The following is a 24,725-nucleotide window of genomic DNA, read 5'->3' on the forward strand; positions in this document are numbered from 1 at the left end:
GGGGGGCGGTGATGGCCACCTGGGTCCCCATCCTAGCTGTGTGCCCATGGGCAAGTTACCCAACTACTGGGCCTCGGTTGCATCCTCTGTCAACTGAGGAAAATAACAGTGCCTACTTCACAGGATTGTTCTGAGGATTAAATGAGCAAACCCACACAAAGAATTCAAAACACTGCCTGGCACAGAAACAATAAATATTAACCATTCCGTGATCCCTGAGGCCAGGATCTGCCCTCCACCCGCAAATTCTGATTATAGAAAAAAATGCAGTGAGTTTGCAAGTAGTTTTTATTTTATTCTTTATATTTTTTTCTATTTTCTAATTTTCTACAAGGGACAAATACCAGTCTCCTGCTGAGGAAAAGCAGTTTCAACTTCTCAGAAGATGGGCCCCTAGAAGCCACAACCGGCAAAGTAACTGCCAGAGAAGGTTCCCGAATGTGGATCTGCCCTAGTCCAGGACTAGGACATAGGGAAAGGCAAGGCATGCTCCTTGAAGACCATCTTGAAAATCCACTCCTAACATGAAAATAATCTCATCTCACCACCCAGAGAGGGGACAGGCTGGCATATTTCCTTTGGGCCTGGAAGGGGCTTTTGTTTAGAGGACAGTGATCTTCATTTTTTTATTTTTTAAAAATAAATTTATTTCATTTATTTACTTATTTATTTTTGGCTGTGTTGGGTCTTCATTGCTGTGCGCGGGCTTTCTCTAGCTGCGGCAAGCGGGGGCTACTCTTCGTTGCGGTGCGCGGGCTTCTCATTGAGGTGGCTTCTTTTGTTGTGGAGCACGGGCTCTAGGCACGCGGGCTTCAGTAGCTGTGGCTCGCGGTCTCTAGAGCGCAGGCTCACCAGTTGTGGCTCGTGGGCTTAGTTGCTCCACGGCATGTGGGGGTCTTCCCGGACCAGGGCTCGAACCCGTGTCCCCTACATTAGCAGGCAGACCCTTAACCACTGCACCACCATATAGTTGATTTACAATGTTGTATTAGTTTCAGGTGTACAGCAAAGTGAATCAGTTATACATATCCACATATCCACTCTTCTTCTTTTTTTTTTTTTAGATTCTTTTCCCATATAGGCCATCACAGAGTATTGAATGGAGTTCCCTGTGCTACACAGCAGGTTCTTATTAGTTATTTATTTGGAAGGGGTTTTAAAATCAACTGAAAGGTGCCTTGCTGGTACGATCGAGACCAATGCTGACCAGGCGGTGGGTGTCCCGTGGAGGGCAGGGTGCTGTGACCAGGGGAGTGAACACCCACCACGTGGAGTCCGAGTCTCCTAGGCAAGGCAAGGAGGGGCTCTAATCAGGAAGACAGTCTCTGGGCGTGGGGAACGGGTGCCTAATGAAGAACTCTGAGCTCTGCCCTCTCAGACTTCAGCAGCAGCAGGAGAATACGTATAATGCAATTCTGGCCATAAGAGCGGAGAAGGTACTACAAGACACGAGTATTCACTACAGAGAGGGTTCAAGGCTACTGCAAATAAAAAGAAAATAAAGATGAATGCCTAGCTCCCAGCAGCCAAACTGCAGACAGCGTGAGGAGTGGACAGGCTGCCCAACGTCAATGTCTGGGTCTTCGTGTGAGCCGGGCTGTTCTCCTAACAGTAAGGACACTTGGATTTTCTCAGAAGGGCAACTGGCTTGTTCCAGGCAGGTGCCCAGAGACCTGCTGGTCATGCTTGGCTTGAAGTCTGCTTCTTTAGGACGGGGACTTGATCTGCTTTGTGCCCTACAGTCTCCCAGGCTCAGTGCATAGTAGGTACATGTGCGTGGAATGAACCATCGTCAACAAAAGGGCCTGTAGGCACCCCTACTGTTTACCCGCATCTCCCCGGGGCTGAACACAGCACCTGGCGTATCGCAGAGGTGGAATAAATGTTTTTTGACTGGTTTACCCATGCAGGGTCAAGGGCCCCTGAACACTGCATGATTAATGAACCCGTGCAGCTCAAGATTCCCCCTCCTCTCAAAAAACCCCAGGCCTTGGCCAAACAGGTCTGGGCATTAGAATTGCTAAGGCAAATGGTGTGATTTCTGAATTTCCAGCCCAGCCAGCTATCCAACCGGCACGTCACACAAAATCCCTCCCCCCAAATAGTTCTAAGCCTGCCAGTCTGCAGAGATGGGAACAGGAAATGGAAAATCACCGTGTCCTCACTCACTGCGCCGTAACACTGGAGCCCCGAGCCCGGATCTGCTCAGCGTGGCCCTCACGTGACAGACCACTGTTTTCAGTCCGCCCATGCTGTGCGGCCACTGCCAAAATGTCACCGATTAGAAGAGGTACCACTGATGTTGCAGCAGCTTTTTGGAGGAAATAATAAACTATGGTCATATGAAGCGCACACATCAAAGGTAAGACCTATCCTGGTTTCTGAAATGTGAAACCATGGCAGGGAGGAAACTGAGTGCTGGCCACTCTTGCATGAGAGGCAGGGAGTGTTAAATTATTTCCTGCACGGGGGCAGCCACATTTCCTCACAGATTTGGGTTTAATCCTATAAATAAATCTTAGGCTTTGTCTGAAGTACACCCCTGAACAAGGCCACCTGGAAAAATTGCTCCCTTTGCATCTGCTGCCTACAATTAGTGCCCCAGAGGGGTCCCAAGCATTCCTAGCTTTGGGGGGAGCTGGGGTGCCTTCCTTCATCCTTGTCCAGAAGGGAAATCCAGGAGGGATTAGGACTGCTTCCCCCCACTTTGCTGTCAAAGAAGCTGCTTCTCAGTCATCAAAGCAGGGGGAGGGGAGGGGAGGGGAGGGGAGGGATGCAGGGATGAGAGAGGGGGAGTGAGGCACTTTCCTAGGAGAAAGACAGGCCTCTCCTAGAATCTCCCGAGACCCAGAGGCAGTGCCTTTTTTGGTACCTGACCTAAGAAATGAGGCTACTGATTTCTGGCTTAAGGAGCCTTAAAAGCAGTTGGTCTGGGAACTCATTTCTCACCTGGACACCCTGGACAGGACAAGGCAGAAAGGCAGGATGCAAATGTACTCTCTGCTGGGAGCATAGACAGAAGCTCAAAGTGGGCAGTGATGAGGGGCCAGGATGGGGGAGGGACAACGCTCCTCTTCTGATGGTGTGTTGCTCTCGTGGAGAAGCACATGCTTCCAAAGGCTCCCACACATTAAGTTCAATTTAAGAAAAAAGGGATCTGCTCAGCTGTTGGTCAAAACCTCTGCAAGGCAATTCAGTGCTACCCACCAAAATCTTAAATGCACACACCTCTGACCAAAGCAATCCCACAGACATACCTCAGTGTGCAAAGATGCAGAGGAAAGGACAGCGGTTGTCATGTTGTTTAAAGCAGTAAAAACAAAGAAAGAAAAAGATGGCAATGTAAATATCCATCGACAGGGAATCATTCTATAAATGTCAGTGTTTATAATATGGAGAACTCTGCAGTCAGTAAAAAGAGTAAGGTAAATCCATACAGACAGGAAAGATGTTCCCTAAGGTACCATGAAGAAAACACCTTTGGTATTAATCCACTTGTGCAAATGTAATGGATTCTGATTATTCACTGTGCACACTGATGTGGTGAATACAGAACCACGCTCCTAGGGGAAGATACAGGGTTAGGTCCCTTTGAGCCTCTGATCACAACCGATCAACACATAACCTTTTTTGTGTATTTCTGTTTACTGTATTGTTGACTCATGACCACTGAATTCACAGCCAACAGCACTTACACCTTATACCTGAGCAAAGCTTACCTAACACACACATTTTTCTCCTAAGGTACACACACCACAGCCTTCCCAAACGTAGGAACACGACACTGCAATTCAGCACGCTGGTTAGGGCCCGTTTTACGCAGCAAAAACACCAACAAGCAGAAAAATGAGAAAACATGGCACTAAACAGCAAAAAAAGGACACCTGTTATTAGTATGAGAGCTGAGAAGGCACAGCGCTGCCTTGTTCGACCTCAGCTGGGAACACGCACGCCAGGCGATTCACATCTTCTGCTGCTCGGCACGTGTCCACGAATGACCCGAAAAGTTCCGGGAGTATTGATTCTGGGGTTACAAATAAATTTTAGTGAGTAGGCGAATTCACAAGTATGGAATCTTGGCCTCATGAGGGCTGACTGTATGTTTGTATATGCACAGAACATTTCTAGAAAATACACTCGACCCATTTTGGAAAAAGAGGTAAGGGACTGTTGCCAGAAGTTATCTCTGGAGAATGAGATGGGTAACAGATTTTTAATTTTATTCTTTGAATCTCATTTACAAGTGAACACACCATTTCTAATTTTAAAACTCTACAGGAGGGAGATGGGCCTTTCTGCAGGTAAGCACAGCAGAGCATGACAGACTCACGCCGGGCTACGGGACCCTGCCCTACAGGAGGACCCATGTGCAGAGAGGGGTCCTTCCCTTGCAGAGGCCGTGGGACCACCCTCCTGCTTGATGTTTCCCTCTCCTGGGGAGGAGGATGAGGGCTGAGATGAAGGCCAGCATTGGACTCAGGCTCACCTACAAAAATATGGAAGTCAGAACTTTATCCCAAGAAACAGATGGACTTGTCTCCCTGAGCTTTCACAGCTTTTCACAAGCCAGAAGCCAGGAGCAGGACAGGGCTCACCAACAACTCAGCACTAAGAAACCTTGTTTAGGGGCTTCCCTGGTGGCGCAGTGGTTGAGAGTCCACCTGCCGATGCAGGGGACACGGGTTCATGCCCCGGTCTGGGAAGATGCCACATGCCGCGGAGCAGCTGGGCACGTGAGCCATGGCCGCTGAGCCTGCGCATCCGGAGCCTGTGCTCCGCAACGGGAGAGGCCACAATCCGGGAGAGGCCACAACAGTGAGAGGTCTGCGTACCGGGGTAAAAAAAAAAGAAACCTTGCTTTCCCAGGGAGTGGGGTGGGGGTCTGGAAGTCACAATGAAAGAAAACAGAAGTCTGTAAAGAGAAAGTATGACGGAATTGGGATTAGAAAGGAAAAAAAAGAATAGGGCTTCCCTGGTGGCGCAGTGGTTGAGAGTCCGCCTGCCGATGCGGGGGACGCGGGTTCGTGCCCCGGTCTGGGAGGATCCCGCGTGCCGCGGAGCGGCTGGGCCCGTGGGCCATGGCCGCTGAGCCTGCGCGTCCGGAGCCTGTCCTCCGCAGCGGGAGAGGCCACAGCAGTGAGAGGCCCACGTAACGCATAATAAAAAAAAAAAAAAAAAAAAAAAAAAAAAAAAAAAAAAAAAGAATAGAAAAAGGAGGAAGGGAGGGAATCTGGCAATTTTGTTTAAGGGCAGTTTTTGGGGTTTTTTTTGGCCACACCACGTGGCATGTGGGATCTTAGTTCCCCGACCAGGGATCGAACCCGTGCCCCCTGCATTGGAAGCAAGGAGTCTTAACCACCAGACCACCAGGGAAGTCCCTTTACGGGCGGTTTATACGGCTGTTAATCTATGATTCATTCCCTCCTCTCACCCCCGGAAATGAAAATAGGTTTGTTTTCCAAATTCTGAAAATACGTAAGTACATCTAGAACTGGAAGGATACACCCCAAACTTTGGGAATGGGACTATGGATTTGGGGGGAAACAATTTTTTTACAGTAAGTCCTTCTGTATCTTTTGTATGTTTCTAACAATAAAAATGTATTTCATACTTTTTGTATCATCACATTTAAGGCCACGCTACATAGCATAACATAGCATAGCAAGCATGCCTCTTGTCTTTCCGGTTTTCTTTCCCTCCCTCTCTCCTTCCTCAGGCTGGTCCATGCCCTGAAGCTAAGAACTCAGCACCCAGTCATCTCCGAGCAGTGACAACCAGGCAAAAGTAAAACTCCAAGTTTCCTTAAAAAGTTCAACATAGAATGACCATATATGACCAGCAATTCCACTCCTAGGTTGCTACGCAAAAGAATTGAAAATAGATGTTCAAACAAACTGGTGCCCGAGTATTCACAGCAGCACTAATCCTAATAGCCAAAACGTGAAAACAACCCAAATGTCCATCAACAGAGGAACGGATAAAAACAAACGTGGTCTATCCATACAACAGAGATTATCTAGCCGTAACAAGGAATGAAATACTGATACATGCTACAACACGGATGAACCCTGAAAACAGAACGTGAAAGAAACCAGACATAAAAGGTCACGTGTTGTATGACTCCTTTTCATATGAAATACCCATAACAGTCAACTCTATACAGACACAGAACAGACTGGTGGTTGCCAGGGGCCAGGGGTGGGAAGGAATGGGGAGTTACTGCCTAATGGATACATGGGCTCCTTTTGGGGTGATGAACATGTTCTGGATCTAGAGAGAGGTGATGTCTGCACAACAGCGTTAATGTACTAAATGTCATGGAACTATACACTCTACAGTGGTTAAAATGGTAGAGTCTATGTTGTGATATGACTTCTACCTCAATTGAAAAAAAATAAAGCAAAGTTCCAAACTGTGTGACCTTGGGCCTCTCTGAGCCTACAGAATGGTCAGATGACAGCACAATCACACAGGCTGGTCGTGAGGCTTCCAAGTGATGTGTGTGTAAAGTGCGTGGCACGGGGCTGGGCGCATAGAAGGGGACCAGTGAGCAATGAAGCTGCCCCCGCCGGGACGACGATTATTACGTGGCACTGTGAAAGCCAACTCACCTGCAAGTGGTGGGGTTTCTGTGTTGTCAAATTGTCCTTTTAGTTAAACACCAACAAGCAAAAGACAGTTGGGGAGGGGTGCTGTGTGAGATGAAAGACTAAAGAAGAGAGTGGCTCTTCCCTATTTATGGTATATTTATATCTAGATTATATTTATACTAGAATTCTCTCCTCTGTCAAGGTAGGAAATGAAGTTAACTTGGTCCTAGAAAGGCAAAGGGTGGCTTTGCCAGTGGTCCCCCAAGGAACAACCCACAAGCTCTTGCTTTTCTGCCCCCTTCCCCAGGCTTGGAGACATGCGTCCTTGACTGGCTCCTGTTTTATGGGGGCAGAAGGGGCTATGTGTAGGTGAGAGGGCTCCACCTATGCAAAGGCCCTTACCTGGAAGCAGCTTTAAAAACCTAAGAATGGACAGATGGGGGCAAGAAGGACTATCCCCCTTCTTATCTGGGAATTAATTATTTGCAACAAAATTAGCAGAACCCAGAACTTCCTGAGGCAAGGTGAACCCCCTTGTGGCTGACAGTCGGCCTGGCGAGAGGGGAGGGAGGAATGAATAGGATTTCAGGCTGTCATGGAAACTTTTCTTTCCTGGGGCCTCTGAGCATATGGCAGGTGTCCTGAAAAATCCGTTCCTGCTGCCCAAGGCTGGCTGCTGTCCTCAGACATGTGGGTGAGGGCCTCTGCCTCTCCCTCTGAAAGGCCCCCTCCCTCTGCCACGGCAGCAGGCACAAAGGAGTCCCCAGTGCGCACCTCTCATCCCAGCTCCCCAGACAGATGCTGGGAGCCTCGGTGAACCCATGGAAATCCGAGTCCCCTGCCCCCAGGGCCCTCGAGGCAACCCACAGATCACAGACGGCAGCAGGCCAGAGGCCACGGTGCAGACTCCTCGAGGGCCGCAGACTCCTCGAGGGCCGCTGCAGCGGGGACAAACCCCCCAGCTCCTCCCAAGACAAAACAGAGCTGCGTGCTGATTTGAGACTTTGAAGTAGTGAGCAGGCTGGACTCCCAGCAAGACAGGCTACCCTGTATAACATGGGAAATCCAGTTGGCTCAAGGTAGAGAAAATCACAAGTCAGGAGGCTGTAAACCCAGAGCAGCCAAAGGGATTAAGATAACAGCAGGTGGCAGGTGCCAGGGTGGAAAACAAGGCAGAATTCTGAAAACTCTAAAGCCACGTGTCTGGACCTGGGTGATTGTGCTGGAGGGTCTGTAGCAGCATGCCAGGGACAGACAAAGCCACAGGAGAAAATGGGCATGGTGGTCTCAAAGCATCAGAGGGAATCAAGCACTGGGGAATGGGGAAGGGACCCATAAAATAAAATAGGACAATAACATATTGTAGCGGAGAATGTAAGATGTGATTGAATTTTAAGGAGAAAAGACTAGATGTCAAAGAAATGTGACTGCAGCTGGCCACTTTGGGGTGTCCCACCCGTCTGCATGAAGGGCAACTTGGCCCAACTCTAAGGGAAACTCTGGCTCCATTCATTTCCTTTAGCCCACAAATATTGTTTTCATTTTATTTCATTTTATTTTCTTTGGCCACACCACACGGCATGTGGGATCCTAGTTCCCCAACCAGGGATAGAACTCCCGCCCCCGGCTCTGGAAGCACGAGAGTCCACAAATCTTATTTTTTGAGGCCTTACTATGTGTTCCTTTCCCTCCCTGAAACTCACTGCTTAGCAGGGGGAGGTGAGTGTCAATCGAAAGTCCATGAGGCCGTGCAGCTGTACCTCAGGGAGGCCTTATGTACACCCCACTCCCAAGGCGGCAGGGGAGGCTTTCTCAGGGATGTGAGTACAGGGCCCGAGCGCCATTTAACCAGGACCAGATGGGCAGGGGGAAGGAATGGGAAGTCCTGTGGGCAGAGGGAACAGCATGTGCAAAGATCTGTGACAGGAGGGGCTTGGCTGGAACCTAGGGATGGAAGAGGAGAAAGGCCTGAGGTCAGAGAGGCAGGACCCTGACGGACGGTCGTTCTAAGACTGTCGGTAAATCGGGGGCAATTTTTAGTTGCAGCGTGGCACGGCAGACTGTGCTTTAAGCAGATGACCAGAGTAGTGGCATATTCATTTCCTACCTAGGCAGACAGATGGTCAAAGCCATGCCGTGTTTTGTTTTGTTTTTTTAAGTTTTTTTTTTTGGATGTGGACCATTTTTAAAGTCTTTGTTGAATTTGTTACAATATTGCTTCTGTTTTATGTTTCGGTTTTTCGGCCGTGAGGCATGTGGGATCTTAGCTCCCCGACCAGGGATCGAACCTACACCCCCTGCATCGGAAGGCGAAGTTTTAACCACTGGACCGCCAGGGAAGTCCCCATGCCGTGTGTTAGTGAGGCCTCACTGGAAGATACAAACTCCAAGAGGCCTGCGCCCAGGCCTGGAGAATTACACAATGGGTCCTGCTTGGGGCCCACACAAACAGTCACATTTCTAAACACCTCTAAGAACAGTGGTTGCTAGGGCTCCCCCCCTCAACCCCCCCCAGCAATTTCAGAAGCCCTATGTCAGAAAGCAGGTAACATGGGGTTAAGACACAGGTTCTGGCACCATGCAGTTCTGGGCTCAAATCCTGTCTGCTATAGATGAGCTGGGTGACCCAAGGCAAGTTTCTTAACCTCTCTGTGCCTCGGTGAAACGGGGGTACTAAAAGTATCTGTCTTCTAGTGTCACTGTGTGGATTCATTAAGGTCAAGCTGCTAAAATCCCCATCCCTTGGCCTGGTACGTTACAGATGCTAAAGAAAATGTTGGTTGTTATCACTGTGGTTCGCATCCAGCTAAGGATGAGCACGGAAGACGTGCAAAGACCATGGAAATGTAGAACGATTCGGGAGCGCCCGGGCTCACCGGCTGAGGAAACAGCACGGGGAAAGAAGTGGGTTCCACGTACTTGCGAGCAGAAGACAGGAGACTGCCACGGCGTAGAGCTGCTTGGAGGTGGTGATGTTATAGCGATCCAGGAAGTGGTCCAGCAGGTAGACGGCCAGGTGCCGGGCAGCGGGGCAGAGCTGGCAGTGACTGCTCAGCAGGGTTAAGATGTCAACAAAGAACCGGCGGCTCTTCAGGAGCGGGGAGTGGGCTCGGAAGGTGGGCAGCTTCAGCTCCTGGAACAGGCAGGGCAGAAGGGGGGTCAGGGCTGTCTCCCGAGAGCCTCAGAGGCCCACCTGCTGGCTGGTGAGGAAGCACTGATTCCCTCCACACCCTCTTCGTTTTCCTTCAAGTCCCAGGATGGCAGTTCCTCTATTCTAGAAACTCCTGGACCGTCTCCCACCTGCCCTCACTGAGCATAGGCTTGTAAAGTGTCAAGAACATGAAGACAGAGGCAGGTGAAGGAGCGGGTCATTCCCAGCAAAAGCTCGACTATCTGAGATGCACGAGGCCATAAAACATGTAGGAGGCCTTGAGTTGGAGACCCACATCCAAATCTTGGTTCCTCTACTCAACCAGTCTGACGGACCTTGGTCAGCCTGCCTTCACCTTCATTTCTTCCTCAACAGCAGAGGATTAAATGAAAAATGGATGTGAAGCACCTATCTTGAAAAAATTCACCATAAAAAAGTTGTTAAAATAACAGTACAAAGAACTCCCAGATAGCCTTCACCCAGATTCATTAGTTGTTGACATATTACGTTTTCTCTCTGCAGACATACGTGCTTTTTTCTAAAAGTAAGTTCTAGACATCATATATCCCCCTAGGAGGTGACTTTTCCTTTGTAATTCATACACTGCCGTGTCACCTGAATTTATTTAGTCTAACGCAATAAAAACCAACAAGAGAAATGTCACCCAACCAAGATTTTTATGACGGAAAAATTTTTCTTGTATATCTACCATATTTATAATTTAACCAAAGTAGACAAGACACAATTTATTTAGGAAATGTCTTAGCAACATTTTGTCAAATAGGGAAACAAAACTGAGGAAAAACAGGAAAAGAAAAGCTGGCAGAAAGGGAATTGTGAGAGCTCACTAAGGGCAGCTTCCCTGGGGGAGGAGATTAAAACAAATTGGTGCCCATCCTCCGTCTAATGCCCTCTCTTAACCCTGGGGCTTTACTTAAATAGCAACAGCTCTGGGATGAGAAGATATCTGTTCACTCACTCATTCAAGAGATATCAGTTCATTCATTTCACTCAGTATCAAGTACCTCCTATACATCAGGCATTATTTTAGGCACAGGAGGTACAATCTGGAATGAGATAGACACAGACCTAAATGTAAGATTAAAACTATAAAACTCTTGGAAAAAACACAGGAGCAAATCTTCATGACTTTAGATTAGGCAATGGCTTCTCTGATCTGACATCCAAGACAGAAGGAACAAAAAAAGAAAAAAATGCATAAGTTAGACTTCAAAATTTTAAACTTTCAAAAGATAACATCAAGGGCTTCCCTGGTGGCACAGTGGTTGAGAGTCCGCCTGCCGATGCAGGGGACGTGGGTTTGTGCCCCGGTCCGGGAAGATCCCCTATGCCGCAGAGCGGCTGGACCCATGAGCCATGGCCGCTGAGCCTGGAGCCTGTGCTCCACAATGGGAGAGGCCACAACAGTGAGAGGCCCACGTACCACAAAAAAAAAAAAAAAAAAGGGCAAAGGACTGAATAGATATTTCTTCACAGAAGATATAGAAATTGCCAATAAGCACATGAAAAGATTCTCACATTACTAATCATTAGGAAAATGCAAATCAAAAGCACAATCAGATACCACCTCACATCCATTAGAATGGCTATTATAAAAACCAAAACAAGAGAAAATAAACAAGTGTTAGCGAGAATGTGGACAAAATGGAACAAACTGGAAGCCTCAATGCACTGCTGGTGGAAAAGTAAAATAGTGCAGCCAGTGTGGAAAACGATCTGGCAGCTGCTCAAAACGTGAAACACAGAGTTACCACATGACCCAGCAGTTCCAATCCTTGGTGTATTCCCAAGAGATGGAAACACAGGACCACACAAAACCTTGTACTGGAATGTTGATAGTGGCACTATTCATAATAGCCCCCAAATGGAAACAACCCAACTGTCCATCAACTGATGAATGGAAAAATATGGTCTGTCCATCCCATGGAATATTATTAGGCCACAAAAACAAATGAAATACTGATACGTGTTACGACATGGATGAACCTTGAAAACATTATGTTAAGTAAAAAAAAATCCAATCATAAAAGGCCACATATCCTGTGATTCCCTTTATATGAAATGTCCAGTATAGGAAAATCTGTTGACCAAAACTGCCTGCCTCAGCCAGGCACAATAATAACCACTTGCATGAGTTGTGTCACAACAGGAGGTCCCGATAGGGCACACTGCCGCTGCAAACTAACCAGGAGAATTCGGGAGGGGCCAAAAGGAGGGAGGAGACGCTGGCCCATAATATGTCCTGCCAACCTCCCAGAAACCCTCACGCTGGAATCCATCTTGGCTGAGAGATGCACACACCATCAGGAAGGACCTTAGTCAGACCAAACAGGGGCACAAGCAAGATGACTGGCCAGAGACAACCTGGAAAGCTAACCCCATCACCATAAAACCTGAGACTGTGAGCCACGCGGCACAGCAGTTCTCCTGGGCTCCCTTATTCCACTGTTCTCTGCCCAGGCGCCCCTTCCCAATAAAGCCTTTCGCCCTGTAAGGATAACGTGTCTCCTCGGACAATACATTTCCGAGCGTTAGACAAGAGCCCACTCTTGGGCCCTGGAAGCGGCCCCCCTTTCGGTAACAAATCCATACAAACAGAAAGCAGATTAGCAACTGCTGGGAGCTGGGGGCAGTTGGGGAGGTTAGTGGCGGGGGGACCTGCCAATGGATATGGGGTTTCTTTCAGGGATGATGAAAATGTTCTGAAATTAGATAGTGTGGATGGTTGCACAACTCTGTGAATACCCTAAAAGCAACTGAATGTGTACTTCAAATGGGTGAATTTTATGGTGTGTGACTTACATCTCAATAAAGCTATTATAAAAAAATAAGATGGACACATCACCCACTCTCATGGAGTTTATGGCCCAGTTAGAAAGAGCTGGCCATCAAAGAATAAGGCAACTGCAGAATTCCAAACCATGATCAACACTACGGAGGAAAGCTGTGGACTCTGGGAAAGCTCCTCTGAAAGCAAAGCCTGGTGGAGATTTCATGCTGGGATCTCTTTTCTTCTGGCTTATTCCCCCAGAGCCCTGAGTCCACCACACAGCTCTCTCAGTAGCCCTAGGGCTGTGCTCAAGGAAGATGCCCAAAGCCTCAATCAATTATTTCCTGTTCCTAACATTATACATGAAGAAACTGAGTTTGACAAAGTCCTACAAACCCCAGGGCTTAACTAACTAGCAATATTAGATCTGAGACTAGAAGAATTTTAATGTAGCCTCTTCCTCAACCTTTTATTTTTTTTAAATCATGGAGAAAATCTTTTTTTAATAAACAATTTTTTAATTGAAGTATAGTTGATTCACAATATTTTGTTAGTTTCAGGTGTACAGCGAAGTGATTTGGTTAACATATATATATATATATATTTTCAGATTCTTTTCCACTATAGGTTATTACAAGATATTGAACATAGTTTCCTATACTATACAGTAAACAATCCTTATTGTTTATCTATTTTATATATAGTAGTACGTATCTATTAATTCCATACTCCTAATTTATCCACCCTCCCTCTTCCCCTTTGGTAACCATAAATTTGTTTTCTATGTCAGTGAATCTGTTTCTGTTTTATAAATAAATTCATCTGCATTGTTTTTTAGATTCCACATATAAGTGATATCACATATTTGTCTTTCTCTACCTGACTCACTTCACTTAATATGACAATCTCTAGGTCAGTCCATCCAGGTTGCTGCAAATGGCATTATTTCATGCTTTTTTATGGCTGAGTAATATTCCATTGCATATATGTGCCACATCTTCTTTACCCAGTCATCTGTCAGTGGACACTTAGGTTGCTTCCATGTCTTGGCTATTGTAAATAGTGCTGCTATGAACATTGGGGAGCATATATATTTTTGAGTTAGAGCTTTTGTCTTTTCAGGATATATGCTCAGGAGTGGGATTGCTGGATCATACGGCAATTATATTTTTAGTTTTTTAAGGAACCTCCATACTGTTTTCCATAGTGGCTGCACCAATTCACATACCCACCAAGTACAGGAGGGTTCCCTTTTCTCCCCATCCTCTCCAGCATTTATGATTTGTAGACTTTTTCAATCATGGAGAAAATCTTAACTTCTTTGTGGAAAAGATCTGACTTCTCTGTGTATTACTCATCTGCACTGTTTGATGGGTTCATGCTGCTCCTTGAATGTGGGGGTCTGGGTCTGCTCTTGCTTATGTTTGTTTTGCCACCACCCTGGTGTGATGAGAACATGGTCAGGTGCCCGAAACTAAATAGTGAAGGAGTGAAGGAAGGGAGGGGAACAGGAAGGGAGGGACTGCAGTGATGAGTATCAACCACCCGGGGCCCAGAGGAAGGTGTGGCTATCTGTGTAGAGTAGCAGGTCCGTGGGGACTTCAAGGAGAAGAGACCTGTCTAGCCAAATTCTGGAAGGATGTCTAGGAATTAACCTGCTGAAGAAGCAGAAAGGAAAGGAAGTTCAGCAGGAAAAACAGCACCTGCAAGGCCACACTGGTGTCCCGTCTGGGGAATCTGGAGCCCTTGGAACAGCCGGAGAGGGAGGGTATGCTTGAACAAAGCAGGCTGCGAGGGTGGGCAGGGTCCCAGACTGTATGTCCTGCTAAGATATCCGGCCTGCCCTGAGGGCAATGGGGAGCCAGCGAAGGGTTGAGAGCAGGGCACTGACACGGGCGCAGCAGCCATGCGGGAAGACCTCTCAGCCAGGCTCGTCCTGGGCTACAGCCAGACAGCTGGTATCAGCAGCCAGCGTGTGGCTGCAGCCCCTCAACGACAGGGCCCTCTCCCCACCCTCCAGCAGCCTCCACAAGCTTGCAGCCTACTTGGGCACTTCCTCTAAGCAGAGGGCTCTACGGCTCTTGACAAGAAGCAAGCAGTCACACCACAGATCCTTGGTGTTCCACAGGCAGCAGCTGGGGGAAATTAGCCAAGCGACCTTTGGCCCAGGCCGCGCTGCCCTCATCAAGGCAGTTCAAAGGCCCCAAACACAGTAAGTCAGATATGCAATGTCCTGACTTCCCTCCCGGCTCAGCTCAGCCCAGCCAAGCTTCACTCCCTCCCTCTGGATTTTCCCTTGTGTCCAGAGAAACTCAAAGCAATACGTTGTTAGTCTTTCCTCTGAACACTCCCCTGCGAAAAGGGCCCACTGGCTTGAGCAGATTCTCACAGGAGGCCATCGGTGCATAAAAGTAAAAGCTATGGACCTTCAGAACAGGCAACAATAGCTCCGGAAGGAGTTAGCAGGTAGGGCTTCCTGGAAAAGGCTGGTCTCAAGTGTGGGCAGGCTTCTGAACACTAGAACAGATGCCTGCGATGCTTCCCAGCCCCATTTCTTCTCCTCCCTCAGACACGGGTTTAAAGGTCACTTCCTGAGAGAGGCTTTCTCTGACCCTTCATCATTCCAGATCAGGTGCCCCTTGTTTTCTCTCTTAGCACGCTGTTCTTCACAGCCAGGTATTTACTTATTTATGTGTCTTTTCCTGCTAAACACTAGCTTCAGAGAACAGGAGCCACGTCCATCTTGCCGATACCATCTGCCCAGCGCCCAGAGCCTGGCCCAGGGGCAGGTGCTCAAAAAAATATCTGCATGAGCAAAAAGGAATGAACAGCCATCAAAAGTCATGGAGGGAACTTACATGCATATGACTAAGTGAAAGAAGTCAATCTGAAAAGGCTGCATGCTATGACTCCAACTATATGACACTCTAGGAAAGGAAAAACTATGGAGAGAATGAGAAAAGATCAGTGGTAGCCAGGAGTTTGGTGGGGAGGAGATGAACAGGGGGAGCACAGAGAATTTTTAGGGCAGTGAAACTACTCTGTGTGATACTATAATGATGGATACATGTCCAAACTCACAGAATGTGCAACACCAAGAGTGAACTCCAATGTAAACTGTGGACTTTGGGTGACAATAATGTGTCCATGTAGGTTCATTGGCTGTACCAATGGACCCCTCTGGTGGGGGGGTTGTTGATAGTGAAGGAGGCTGTGTGTATGTCAGGGGGTGGCAGGGGTACATGGGGAATCTCTGTACCCTCCGTTCAGTACTGCTGTGAACCAAAAACTGCCCTAAAAAACAAAGTCAATTTAAAAAAAAAAAAAAAAGAATGAACACAAGGACATCCCTCCCTGTTCCAAATACACCCATCCCTGCCATATATAGGGGAGCAACTTGGCACAGATTGTAAAGTCAGGCAGTTCTGGGGTGGAGTCTCACCTCCACTATTTACTAACCTTGGGCATGTGAATTCTGAACCCGTGTCCTCATGCAAAAAACCGGGGTCACAGTGCCATAATGTAAAGCATCTGGCACTTAACAGCACTTAAGCAAGCGTCAGTGGCCTTTCCCTCAAACTGGGCAATCAAATCTCAGGTAAGTTGAGCTTATCTGTCTCTGTCGGGCTCTCATAGGAAGCTGCTTTGTACGGTGGAACGAGACATTCTACCTGAGGGGTTATAGCTGGGCCTGGGGGTCTGTGCAGAAAAGGAAGCCTGACCACTCCACGTGCTCTGTGGAGCCCCGGAACCAAAGGGAATTAGGAGCTCTGAGCCTCTGCTTTTCTCCTGCACCTCAGAGCAGGGCAATTCTTTGGCAAATGAACAACAATGCGGGATGCCAGCATGCCTACCCTGCTTAGTTGACAGTCCAGCCGATTACTCCCCTAACCCAATTAGCGGGGAAAGGCATTCATTACAAGGGCTTTGCTCTAAGGATCGCATTCCTCCCCAAGCACTCTTGACCTAAGTCAGCTCCGGGTGCATGAAGCCAGACCCTCCGTTGAGTGCTGAGTGGCCTGGATTCCAGAAACCAAAGAGCAGCCTGCTGAGAGGCGGCTCAGGAAGCTCTCCTGGATTAGGCAGGCACTTGGCAGGCACGCAGCAGCTGGCGCGGGCAGAAAGGGGGCAGGAACCAGTCAGGCAGGGTGACTTTGCTCCAGCTGGGGCCAGGGGCAGCATCGGTGTGGCCAGCACAAAAGCTGCGGAGAAGGCACTGAGAGGAGGGGTGGAGGGGCAGGCAGAAGCTTCCTGAAACTCTCCCTCCCCAGTTCTGGCTCTTTATCACCTGATCCAGACGGGAGAGCACCTGTGCCTCAGGTACATCTAGAGGCGGGAGCACAGGGACAGATGGCCATGATAGGGTGAGGGCAGGGGGATCCACCTTAAAAAAAACCCTGCTCTTGTTATCTCAGTAGTTTATCATATTTTTAAAAATAATAACAATGGACTAGGAAAAAAACTATTAGACGTATACCAAAGTGGTTACAGTGGTTATCTCAGAGGGCTGGGATCCCACATGATTTTTACTTTCACGCTTTTTAACACTGCCCAGATTTTTAAAAAACATTCACTGTAAAAAAAAAAAAACATTCGCTTTATTACTTCAATTACTGTGTTTCCAGTTTGAAAAAAATGGAGAGAGGGACTGGATACCCACTATAATAAGGCCCAGCTCAAACCTTATCCCCGAGGATTCCCTGGCAACCCTGCATCATCACTTTGACAAAATCAGCTCTTTAATAATAGCATCCCCCCTGCCAGTGCTGGGCTAAATATCCCGCTTCACCCTCACAAGATGCATAGACCCCACCAAGGCACTACCCAGAAGTAGTGTTTTTCTTTGTTTCTTCTTTTTACTAATTATAAATTAGGTGCTCACTGATAAATCTTCTAAAGTAAAAAAGAATAACAAATATCACTGATAATCCCCGGTGCAGCGAGAAGTACTATTAAGTTTCACATGGATTCTTCGGATGTTTCTCTGTGCAAACTTTCACAGAACAGGATCCTCATCTACAAGCACGTCCCTTTCACAGGAATCTGTGGTTTCAATGGCTGCCTGGAGTTTCACTGTGAGGTTGTGCTGTGACTTAACCAGACCCCGATTCTGGACATGTGGGCTGTATCTCCTATCTTCCTTCGGGTGTCGTCTGAGAGGCCTTCCCTGACCCCCCCTCTGCTGCAGCACCCCTACAATCAGCGGTTACTGCTGACTCAAGTGTTCCATCTGTCGCCCCCTCCCTGCCCCCACCACCCACAATGTGATCTCCGGGAGGGAGGGAGCCACCTCTTTCCAGGTCTTGGTTGTACCCCTGGTACCCGGCACACAGTGAGGGCGAATGAGTATCTGTTGAATGAGTGCATGAATGTATGAATGAATGAATGGAGTGTTCTGTGATGAACACAGCTGCGACCCAAGCAAACACCAACTGGGGAAACTTCCCTCCACCTGGGGCCTTCTCTAACCTCCTCCCCCGAGTCTCCCTTACCTGGTCCTGCACCCTTCCCTGGGGTAACCAACGGGGTGGGGGAACGGCCCCCGAGTGGGAAACCCCAGGGATACCAGAGGTGCCATTTTGGGGGAGAGGAAGGCGGTGACTGTCAAGACAGGCTTGAGTCCTTTAGAAACACTCTCCTTGCTGCCTAAGAGCTCTGCCTGAGGCTTTCAAAGCAGAAAGAGGACCACCTGAGAGGTGCAGGGCTCCAAGAGAGGCCAGGGACAAGTGAATCATGACCCACATGAAGCCCCAAACCGAGCTACACACAGAGGCAGCAGGGCCACCTGTAGAGGCTTTGGAGGTTTCCATGCTTCCCCCTCCCCTGCCCCCAGCACAGAGGTGCTGACCTTGGCAGAGGTTGGCAAACCCTCTGCACCTGTGCTGGGCTCAGATGTGCGTGGGAACATGGGCAAGGCCAGCCCCAAGTGCACTTCAACAGACCCTGAGCCCGTAGCCAGGACCCCAGCCCATCACTGTTGCAGGAGAGACGGGGAAGAAAATTCAGTGTGTGCCCCTCACAAACAGCCTCCGCCGGCATTTTAAGGCTTACCTCAGAGGGCTCTGAAGGTCATGCGTACTGTGAAAGTTCAGCCAGTCACCCCTGGTTTCTCATATTAGGGGAGAAAGGGAAGTCTTCATTTGACCTCTTGGTGTCCTGCACTGTGTTACTTTCTAATTGACTATTAACCCACTCTTTCTTCCGATCTCTGCTTAAAAGTCACTTCTGAAAAGTGTTCCCTGGTCATGCCCCTGTCAGTCTCCGAGCATCCAGGACTTTCCAGCCATCCATCCATCTATCCCTCCATCCACCCCTCCCTCCCTCTCCCTATACAAGCACCACCTTCTTCACCCCTGACTGGGCATCACGAGGGCAGGGACTGGGTTCATCTTGTTCGGCTCTGTGACCCCAGCGCCTGACACAAAAGAGATACTCAATACTTACCCAAATCTCCAAATTTGGGGAACCGCAAATGCTTGAAATGAAAAGGTAAGAAAAAATGAGCTGCTCCTGATCTCAGGTTGAATAAAACTATTCATCTAGTTGAGCAATTCCAACTACTCACAAAGCCTGGCAGTGTGAGGGCAGGGGGGGTGGGGGTGGGGGAAATGCTGAATTCCAGGGGAAGAGAAAGCTGTCCTTGCCTTGGGGTGGTGTGTACCTCAGTCTACTCAACAGCAACACAGGGTGACCGAGGAGGAAGAAGGTCAGTGTTTACAGAGGGCTGGGAGCTTTAAGAATCATAAATTATGCCCTCCACACTTGGTCATTCCAAAGGTAATGCTTCCCAACATGTGTTCCATGACACCCCAGCCCCCGAAAAAAGGGTTCTCTGGACCATTAGTTCGGGAAACACTACATACATATTAGCCCATTAGAGGCCCTGAAACATTTGTTCAGGAAAAAACTTACATAGTCTTGAGAAACGCTAGGTTAAATTTATTTATCCACAGACCACCACCACCTGCTGTCCTTTTTCAGGGGCAGACTAACAACATACCAGAGAGCTTGTTCTGTGAAATGGTGCTTTAGGGTGCTGGCAGCTGGGCCCTGGTGCGCTGGGGAAAATGAAACGCCGGCACATCTGCAAGGCAAGACTCTGGTGAAAATCCTTGGCTCACTGCCTAATAATTTGATGATTCGAAATCAAGAGATTAACTGAAAAGCTTGCTGAGATTAAAAACCACAGCTTCCACCTGAAGAATGGCCCCTGGTAAGAATTTCCACATGGCTGTGGTATTAGGAGCCTAGGAGGGGCACAAGAGGCCACAGATGCCAGCCACAGAAGCCCCGGGCAGCCAAGTGCTGGCTGCCCTGCCTTGCGGGGTCCAGGGACTGGGCTCAAGATTAAATCTCCTGCCCCTGTCCCATCTCATATATATATATATATATATATATATATATATATATATATATATATATATATATATTTATAACTTTGGCAGCTCCCAATTCTCCGTAAACCACAGACCTGGTTCCTCCTTGGTTACCCTCTGTTGCTACTGGATAGACTGAGGCACATGTCACCCCAAGGCAAAGACAGAGCTTTCTCTTTCCCCTGGAATTCAGCTCCCTGAGTTTTATACCTCCCCTCTGGTCTTCATGAGTACCTGGACTTGCTCATTATGACGAATGTATCATATTTACAATTTGAAAACATGTATCATATTTATAATTTGAAAGCTTATATATACGTATCATATTATACATACCATTTTATATATATGTATATTTATAATTTGAAAGCTTCTATGTCATTTGCCAGACACTGCATCCCATGCATTTTGTCCTCTCATCCTCCAACAGACCCAGGAGATGGGGATTGTCAGCATGCCAGTATTCCAGACAAGGATGGCTCAGAGAGGCTAAGTAACCTGCCGAAGGGCTCCTAGTTAATAAAGGATGGATGTGGGCTTCCCTGGTGGCGCAGTGGTTGAGAGTCCGCCTGCCGATGCAGGGGACACGGGTTCGTGCCCCAGTCCGGGAGGATCCCACATGCCGCGGAGTGGCTGGGCCTGTGAGCCATGGCCGCTGAGCCTGCGCGTCCGGAGCCTGTGCTCCGCAACGGGAGAGGCCACAACAGTGAGAAGCCCACGTACCGCAAAAATCAATAAATAAATTAAATTAAATAAATGACGGATGTGAATCTGGGCTTTCTGACTCCGTGATCTTAACACTATGTTTTGGGGTCCCCATGGGATAGTTTAGGTTTGTGTTTTCCTTCCAAAATAATGCTATAGTTAACTGATTATAAAATATCTCATCACTACAGAAATTGTAGAAAATACGATGAACACAAAGAAAATTTAAATCACCAGCAATCTCTCCACCAGGAGATAACTGTGAGTATGTATGAGTGTCGATATATGCCCTTCTGACACTGTTTCTCTGCACACAGACACCCCTGACAATTTAACCCAATTTAGGCTCTCCATCCCAACACCCACCATCTTGACATGGGCCCGGGCAGAGGTACTGCCACTAACAATAGTACCCAGGAGACTGAGGCACAGAAGTTCAGTGGCCAAGGCCACATTCCAGGTTAGTGGCAAATCCTGGCTTGGACATCAGAGGAGCTGGCCGGGCCCGGGGTGTGACATTGCTTTGAATGTGACAATTGCTTCATACAGCCCAAGGTGCAGAGCACGGCTGAGCTGCTCTCCCACACCAGCCACTGAAAGAAAACCACTCTGGGTCTCCTCCCGTGCTTCCCACCATGCTCATCCTCCCTGCTGCCAACGGCTACCTCCCGAGGGAGGCTGGGCCTCCAGGCTCTGGGCCAGCTCCTTGGGAAACAACTGCAGGGGTTGAGTCGGCCTGAGAACAAAGAGCAGCAAGACATGAAGAAACGCCATGGGTAACCAAGGTGACCAACAGGAAGTGGAGACATGCAAATTGAAAGGGAAAAAGAAAGGGGACGAGGTGGGTTGGTTCTTCAGAGGCCTCAGGAGGACACACCACAGACCTAGGAGGCCCTGCAAAGCCGGAGGATCACTCACCCTCCCTTCCACTCTTGCCCGATTGCTTCATAAACCCCGAGGAGACATTTTCCGTAAAGAATCAACTTCTCTGCGGGAACGCTATTTCAACATTCTCGAGAGGGTGGCTTGCAGTACATGAAGCCAACAATGCTGGTGACATCCTCTCCTGCTGATATCTGGCCTGCAGCTTCCTTCCAGCAGAGAGAAAGGTCACCCCCAGCCACCCCATCTCTCCCGGGCCCCCTGAACTCTGCAAATGGCAGGAAGGCCAGCTCCAAACACACCTCCTCATTCCCAGAACCGAAAACACCCACAACCTTTTTATTAAACGCCCCCAGAGTTCTTGCATTCAGCAGCTTCCTGATATGACCATGCCCCACACCTTCTCGACTGGGGGTGCCCCTCATTCTCCCACACCCTCCATCACCTAGGGGTAGGGGTCATGATGTGCCCCCTTCTACGGTGGTTCTCTGCAACAGGTCCAACCCTTGACTCTCTCTTCCTGTTCCCCTGGGTCACCATTCCTAAGCTGTGGCCTCAAAAGCTCTTCACTCCACACTTCCAGCTCCCCTCCCCAATTTCCAGATTCCTTCTGATGGATTCTCCTGGGCACCCAGACCCTACTGTGCAGCCCAAAACGCGTCAGTTAGGGTAACCACCACCACTAACCCCTGGTCACTCCAGCTGGGACTCCAGTCCCTTGCTGACCTGGGTTTCTGCAACCGTGGTCAGTTGATCACAGGCACTGGAATCTCCTGGGGATCTACTGAAACATGGAGGCTGCCCCCAGGTACTGAGTTGGATAGCGTTTCACCCAGATTCATGTCCACCCAAAACCTCAGAATGTGACCTTATTTGGAAACAGTCTTTACAGATGCAATCAAGTTAAAATGAGGTCACATTGGATTAGTGTGGAGCCTAATCCAATGACTGGTGTCCTTATAGGAAGAGAAAACAGAGACGCACAAACATACAAAGGGAAGACTAGGCAAAGACAAACAGATGCAGAGGGCCAGGTGAGGATGGAAGCAGAGAACGGAGGGATGCAGCTACACGCCAAGGAACGCCCAGGGTGGCCGGCAACCACCAGATGTTGGAAGAAACAAGGAAAGATCCTCCCTGCGAGCCTTTGGAGGGATCATGGCCCTGCAGACACCTTGATTTCAAACTTCGGGCCTCTAGAACTGTGAGGGAATAAACTTCTGTTGTTTTAAGTCACCCAGTTTGAGGCAGCCCTAGGAATCTATTACACTCCCCATTTCCTGACTTACTGAATCAGACGTCCTGGGATGGAGTCGGGCACCTAAATATGCTTTACAAGCACTTCATATGAGCCTGATGCTTGACTATAAGCTCCGTGAAGACAATTTTGTTTTGTTCATCACTTATATCCCCAGTAGCTAGCAGTGTGTGGCATGTGGTCGGCTGCTAAAAAACGTGTTGAATGCAAGAATGAACCTGCGCCGATGCGCGAGAACTATTAGTGCCTTGCTTGGTCAGGACATTAAGGCAACTTTAATTATCAAATAAGATAATGTGCAACAAACATTCAACAACGTCTGGCATACTGTGCCCAATAAACGCCTACTCCCTTAAATTAGAGGGCAGTGGGAGTCTTGAAAGATTACACAGAAACTAGCAATTAATTTCTGGAAGGAGCTTTCTAAGAACACCGCTCATGATGAAAAAGGCCAATCCCTCAGCAATGGAAAATCTCCTTGTTCCAACAAGTAAGAAACATGAAATCTTTCACTGTTTGTTAACTAGTCCTTTTGACCCTATTTCCTAAAACTCTCAAGTCTCCCCACTTCCTGCCCTGGTTCAGAAGCCATCTCCTTGGATCATTACTAACACCCAGGTCTCCAAGGCCAAGGTCATTTTCCAGTGATTCAGCCCTCGCTCCTCACAGCTCTCCATGTGTCTCAGGATAAATGTAAACACCTACAGAGACCTGCATCCCAGAGCCAATGCTCCCGGTCCATCTCCCCCTCCTCCCCTACTCACCAGAGCGCCCCTGGCAGGTCACTGATGTGTGACTATCACACGCGGCCCTGAGCCCTGGTAGATGAACTTCCTCCACATCTCACCTTCTCTTGGAAGCTCTTCACACTTCCCTAGGCAATGGGGTGTCACCGCTGGTACAGTGGTTAAGAGTGTGTGCTTTGGGGCTTCCCTGGTGGCACAGTGGTTGAGAGTCCGCCTGCCGATGCAGGGAACGCGGGTTCATGCCCAGTCTGGGAGGATCCCACGTGCCGCGGAGCGGCTGGGCCCGTGAGCCATGGCCGCTGAGCCTGCGCATCCGGAGCCTGTGCTCCGCAACGGGAAGGGCCGCGACAGTGAGAGGCCCGCGTACCACAAAAAAAAAAAAAAAAAAAAATAGAGTGTGTGCTTTGGAGCCAGGTTGACTGGGTTCAAATCTTGGCTCTGCCATCTACCTGCTGTATGACCTTGGGTAAGTTATTTAACTCTCTGTACTTTAGCAGGCTCATCTGGAAAGTGGGGATAAAATGAGGATAATTTAGTACTTACTAGAGGGGGTTGCCAGAGGATTTAGATAACAGGAGGGAACATACATCAAGCATACAACAAGCACCCATTAACGGGGAACAGCATTGCTACATTTCACTGGCTTTTAGGACCATTAACAAATAGAATGGCCAGAAGTGGTTTGAGATGATTAGCCTCAGCTGTGCTAAGAACACCCCCCCACTCCCAACCCCCAGGACCGGAGTGGGGCTTGGGGCTGTGGTATCTCCTGGGAGAGCCTCTTAGGGTCTGCAGGTCATACACAGGGTTCAGTAAATGACTGCCTAATGAAGAAGCCGTCTGCCAATAAGCCACGGGGATGGTCCAAGGAAATGAGCCAGAACTCTGCCTTTCCAGATTCACGGCCAGGCCACCTGTGGCCACCCGGCTTCCTCCCTCCTGATCCAAATGCTGAATCCCCTTCACCTGAACCAGCCTTCCAGGGAGGATTCCTACCTGAGAAGGTGTCGCTAGGGGTTTGACTCAAGTTCCCCCAGAAAGTGCTTTATGGCCCATCTTAAAAGTAACCATGCAAGATAAACCCTGAAATATTAAGGGATAATGGAGTATTATGTCTGCATCTTGGTCCAAGAGGGGAAAAAAACCACCTGACAGAAAAAGGGGATGATAAGGCAAATGTGTTAAAGTGTTTACAACTGTGTACTGTGCTGGCAACTCTGCTAAGT

At 48.6% G+C, this 24,725-nt stretch overlaps 1 protein-coding gene across 1 annotated transcript in view; it reads right to left on the reverse strand.

Moving 5' to 3' along the window:
* The window catches only part of CCNJL (cyclin J like), a 52,688-nt gene that overhangs the window by 15,564 nt on the left and 12,399 nt on the right, over window positions 1-24,725 (reverse strand). The window contains exon 2 of the mRNA XM_065875254.1: window positions 9,510-9,723. Coding sequence (XP_065731326.1) covers window positions 9,510-9,723 — 214 coding nt within the window. The remainder of the gene's footprint in view (window positions 1-9,509; window positions 9,724-24,725) is intronic.

The sequence above is a fragment of the Phocoena phocoena genome, chromosome 3, assembly GCF_963924675.1.
Source record: "Phocoena phocoena chromosome 3, mPhoPho1.1, whole genome shotgun sequence".
In the NCBI taxonomy this organism is placed as follows: domain Eukaryota; kingdom Metazoa; phylum Chordata; class Mammalia; order Artiodactyla; family Phocoenidae; genus Phocoena; species Phocoena phocoena.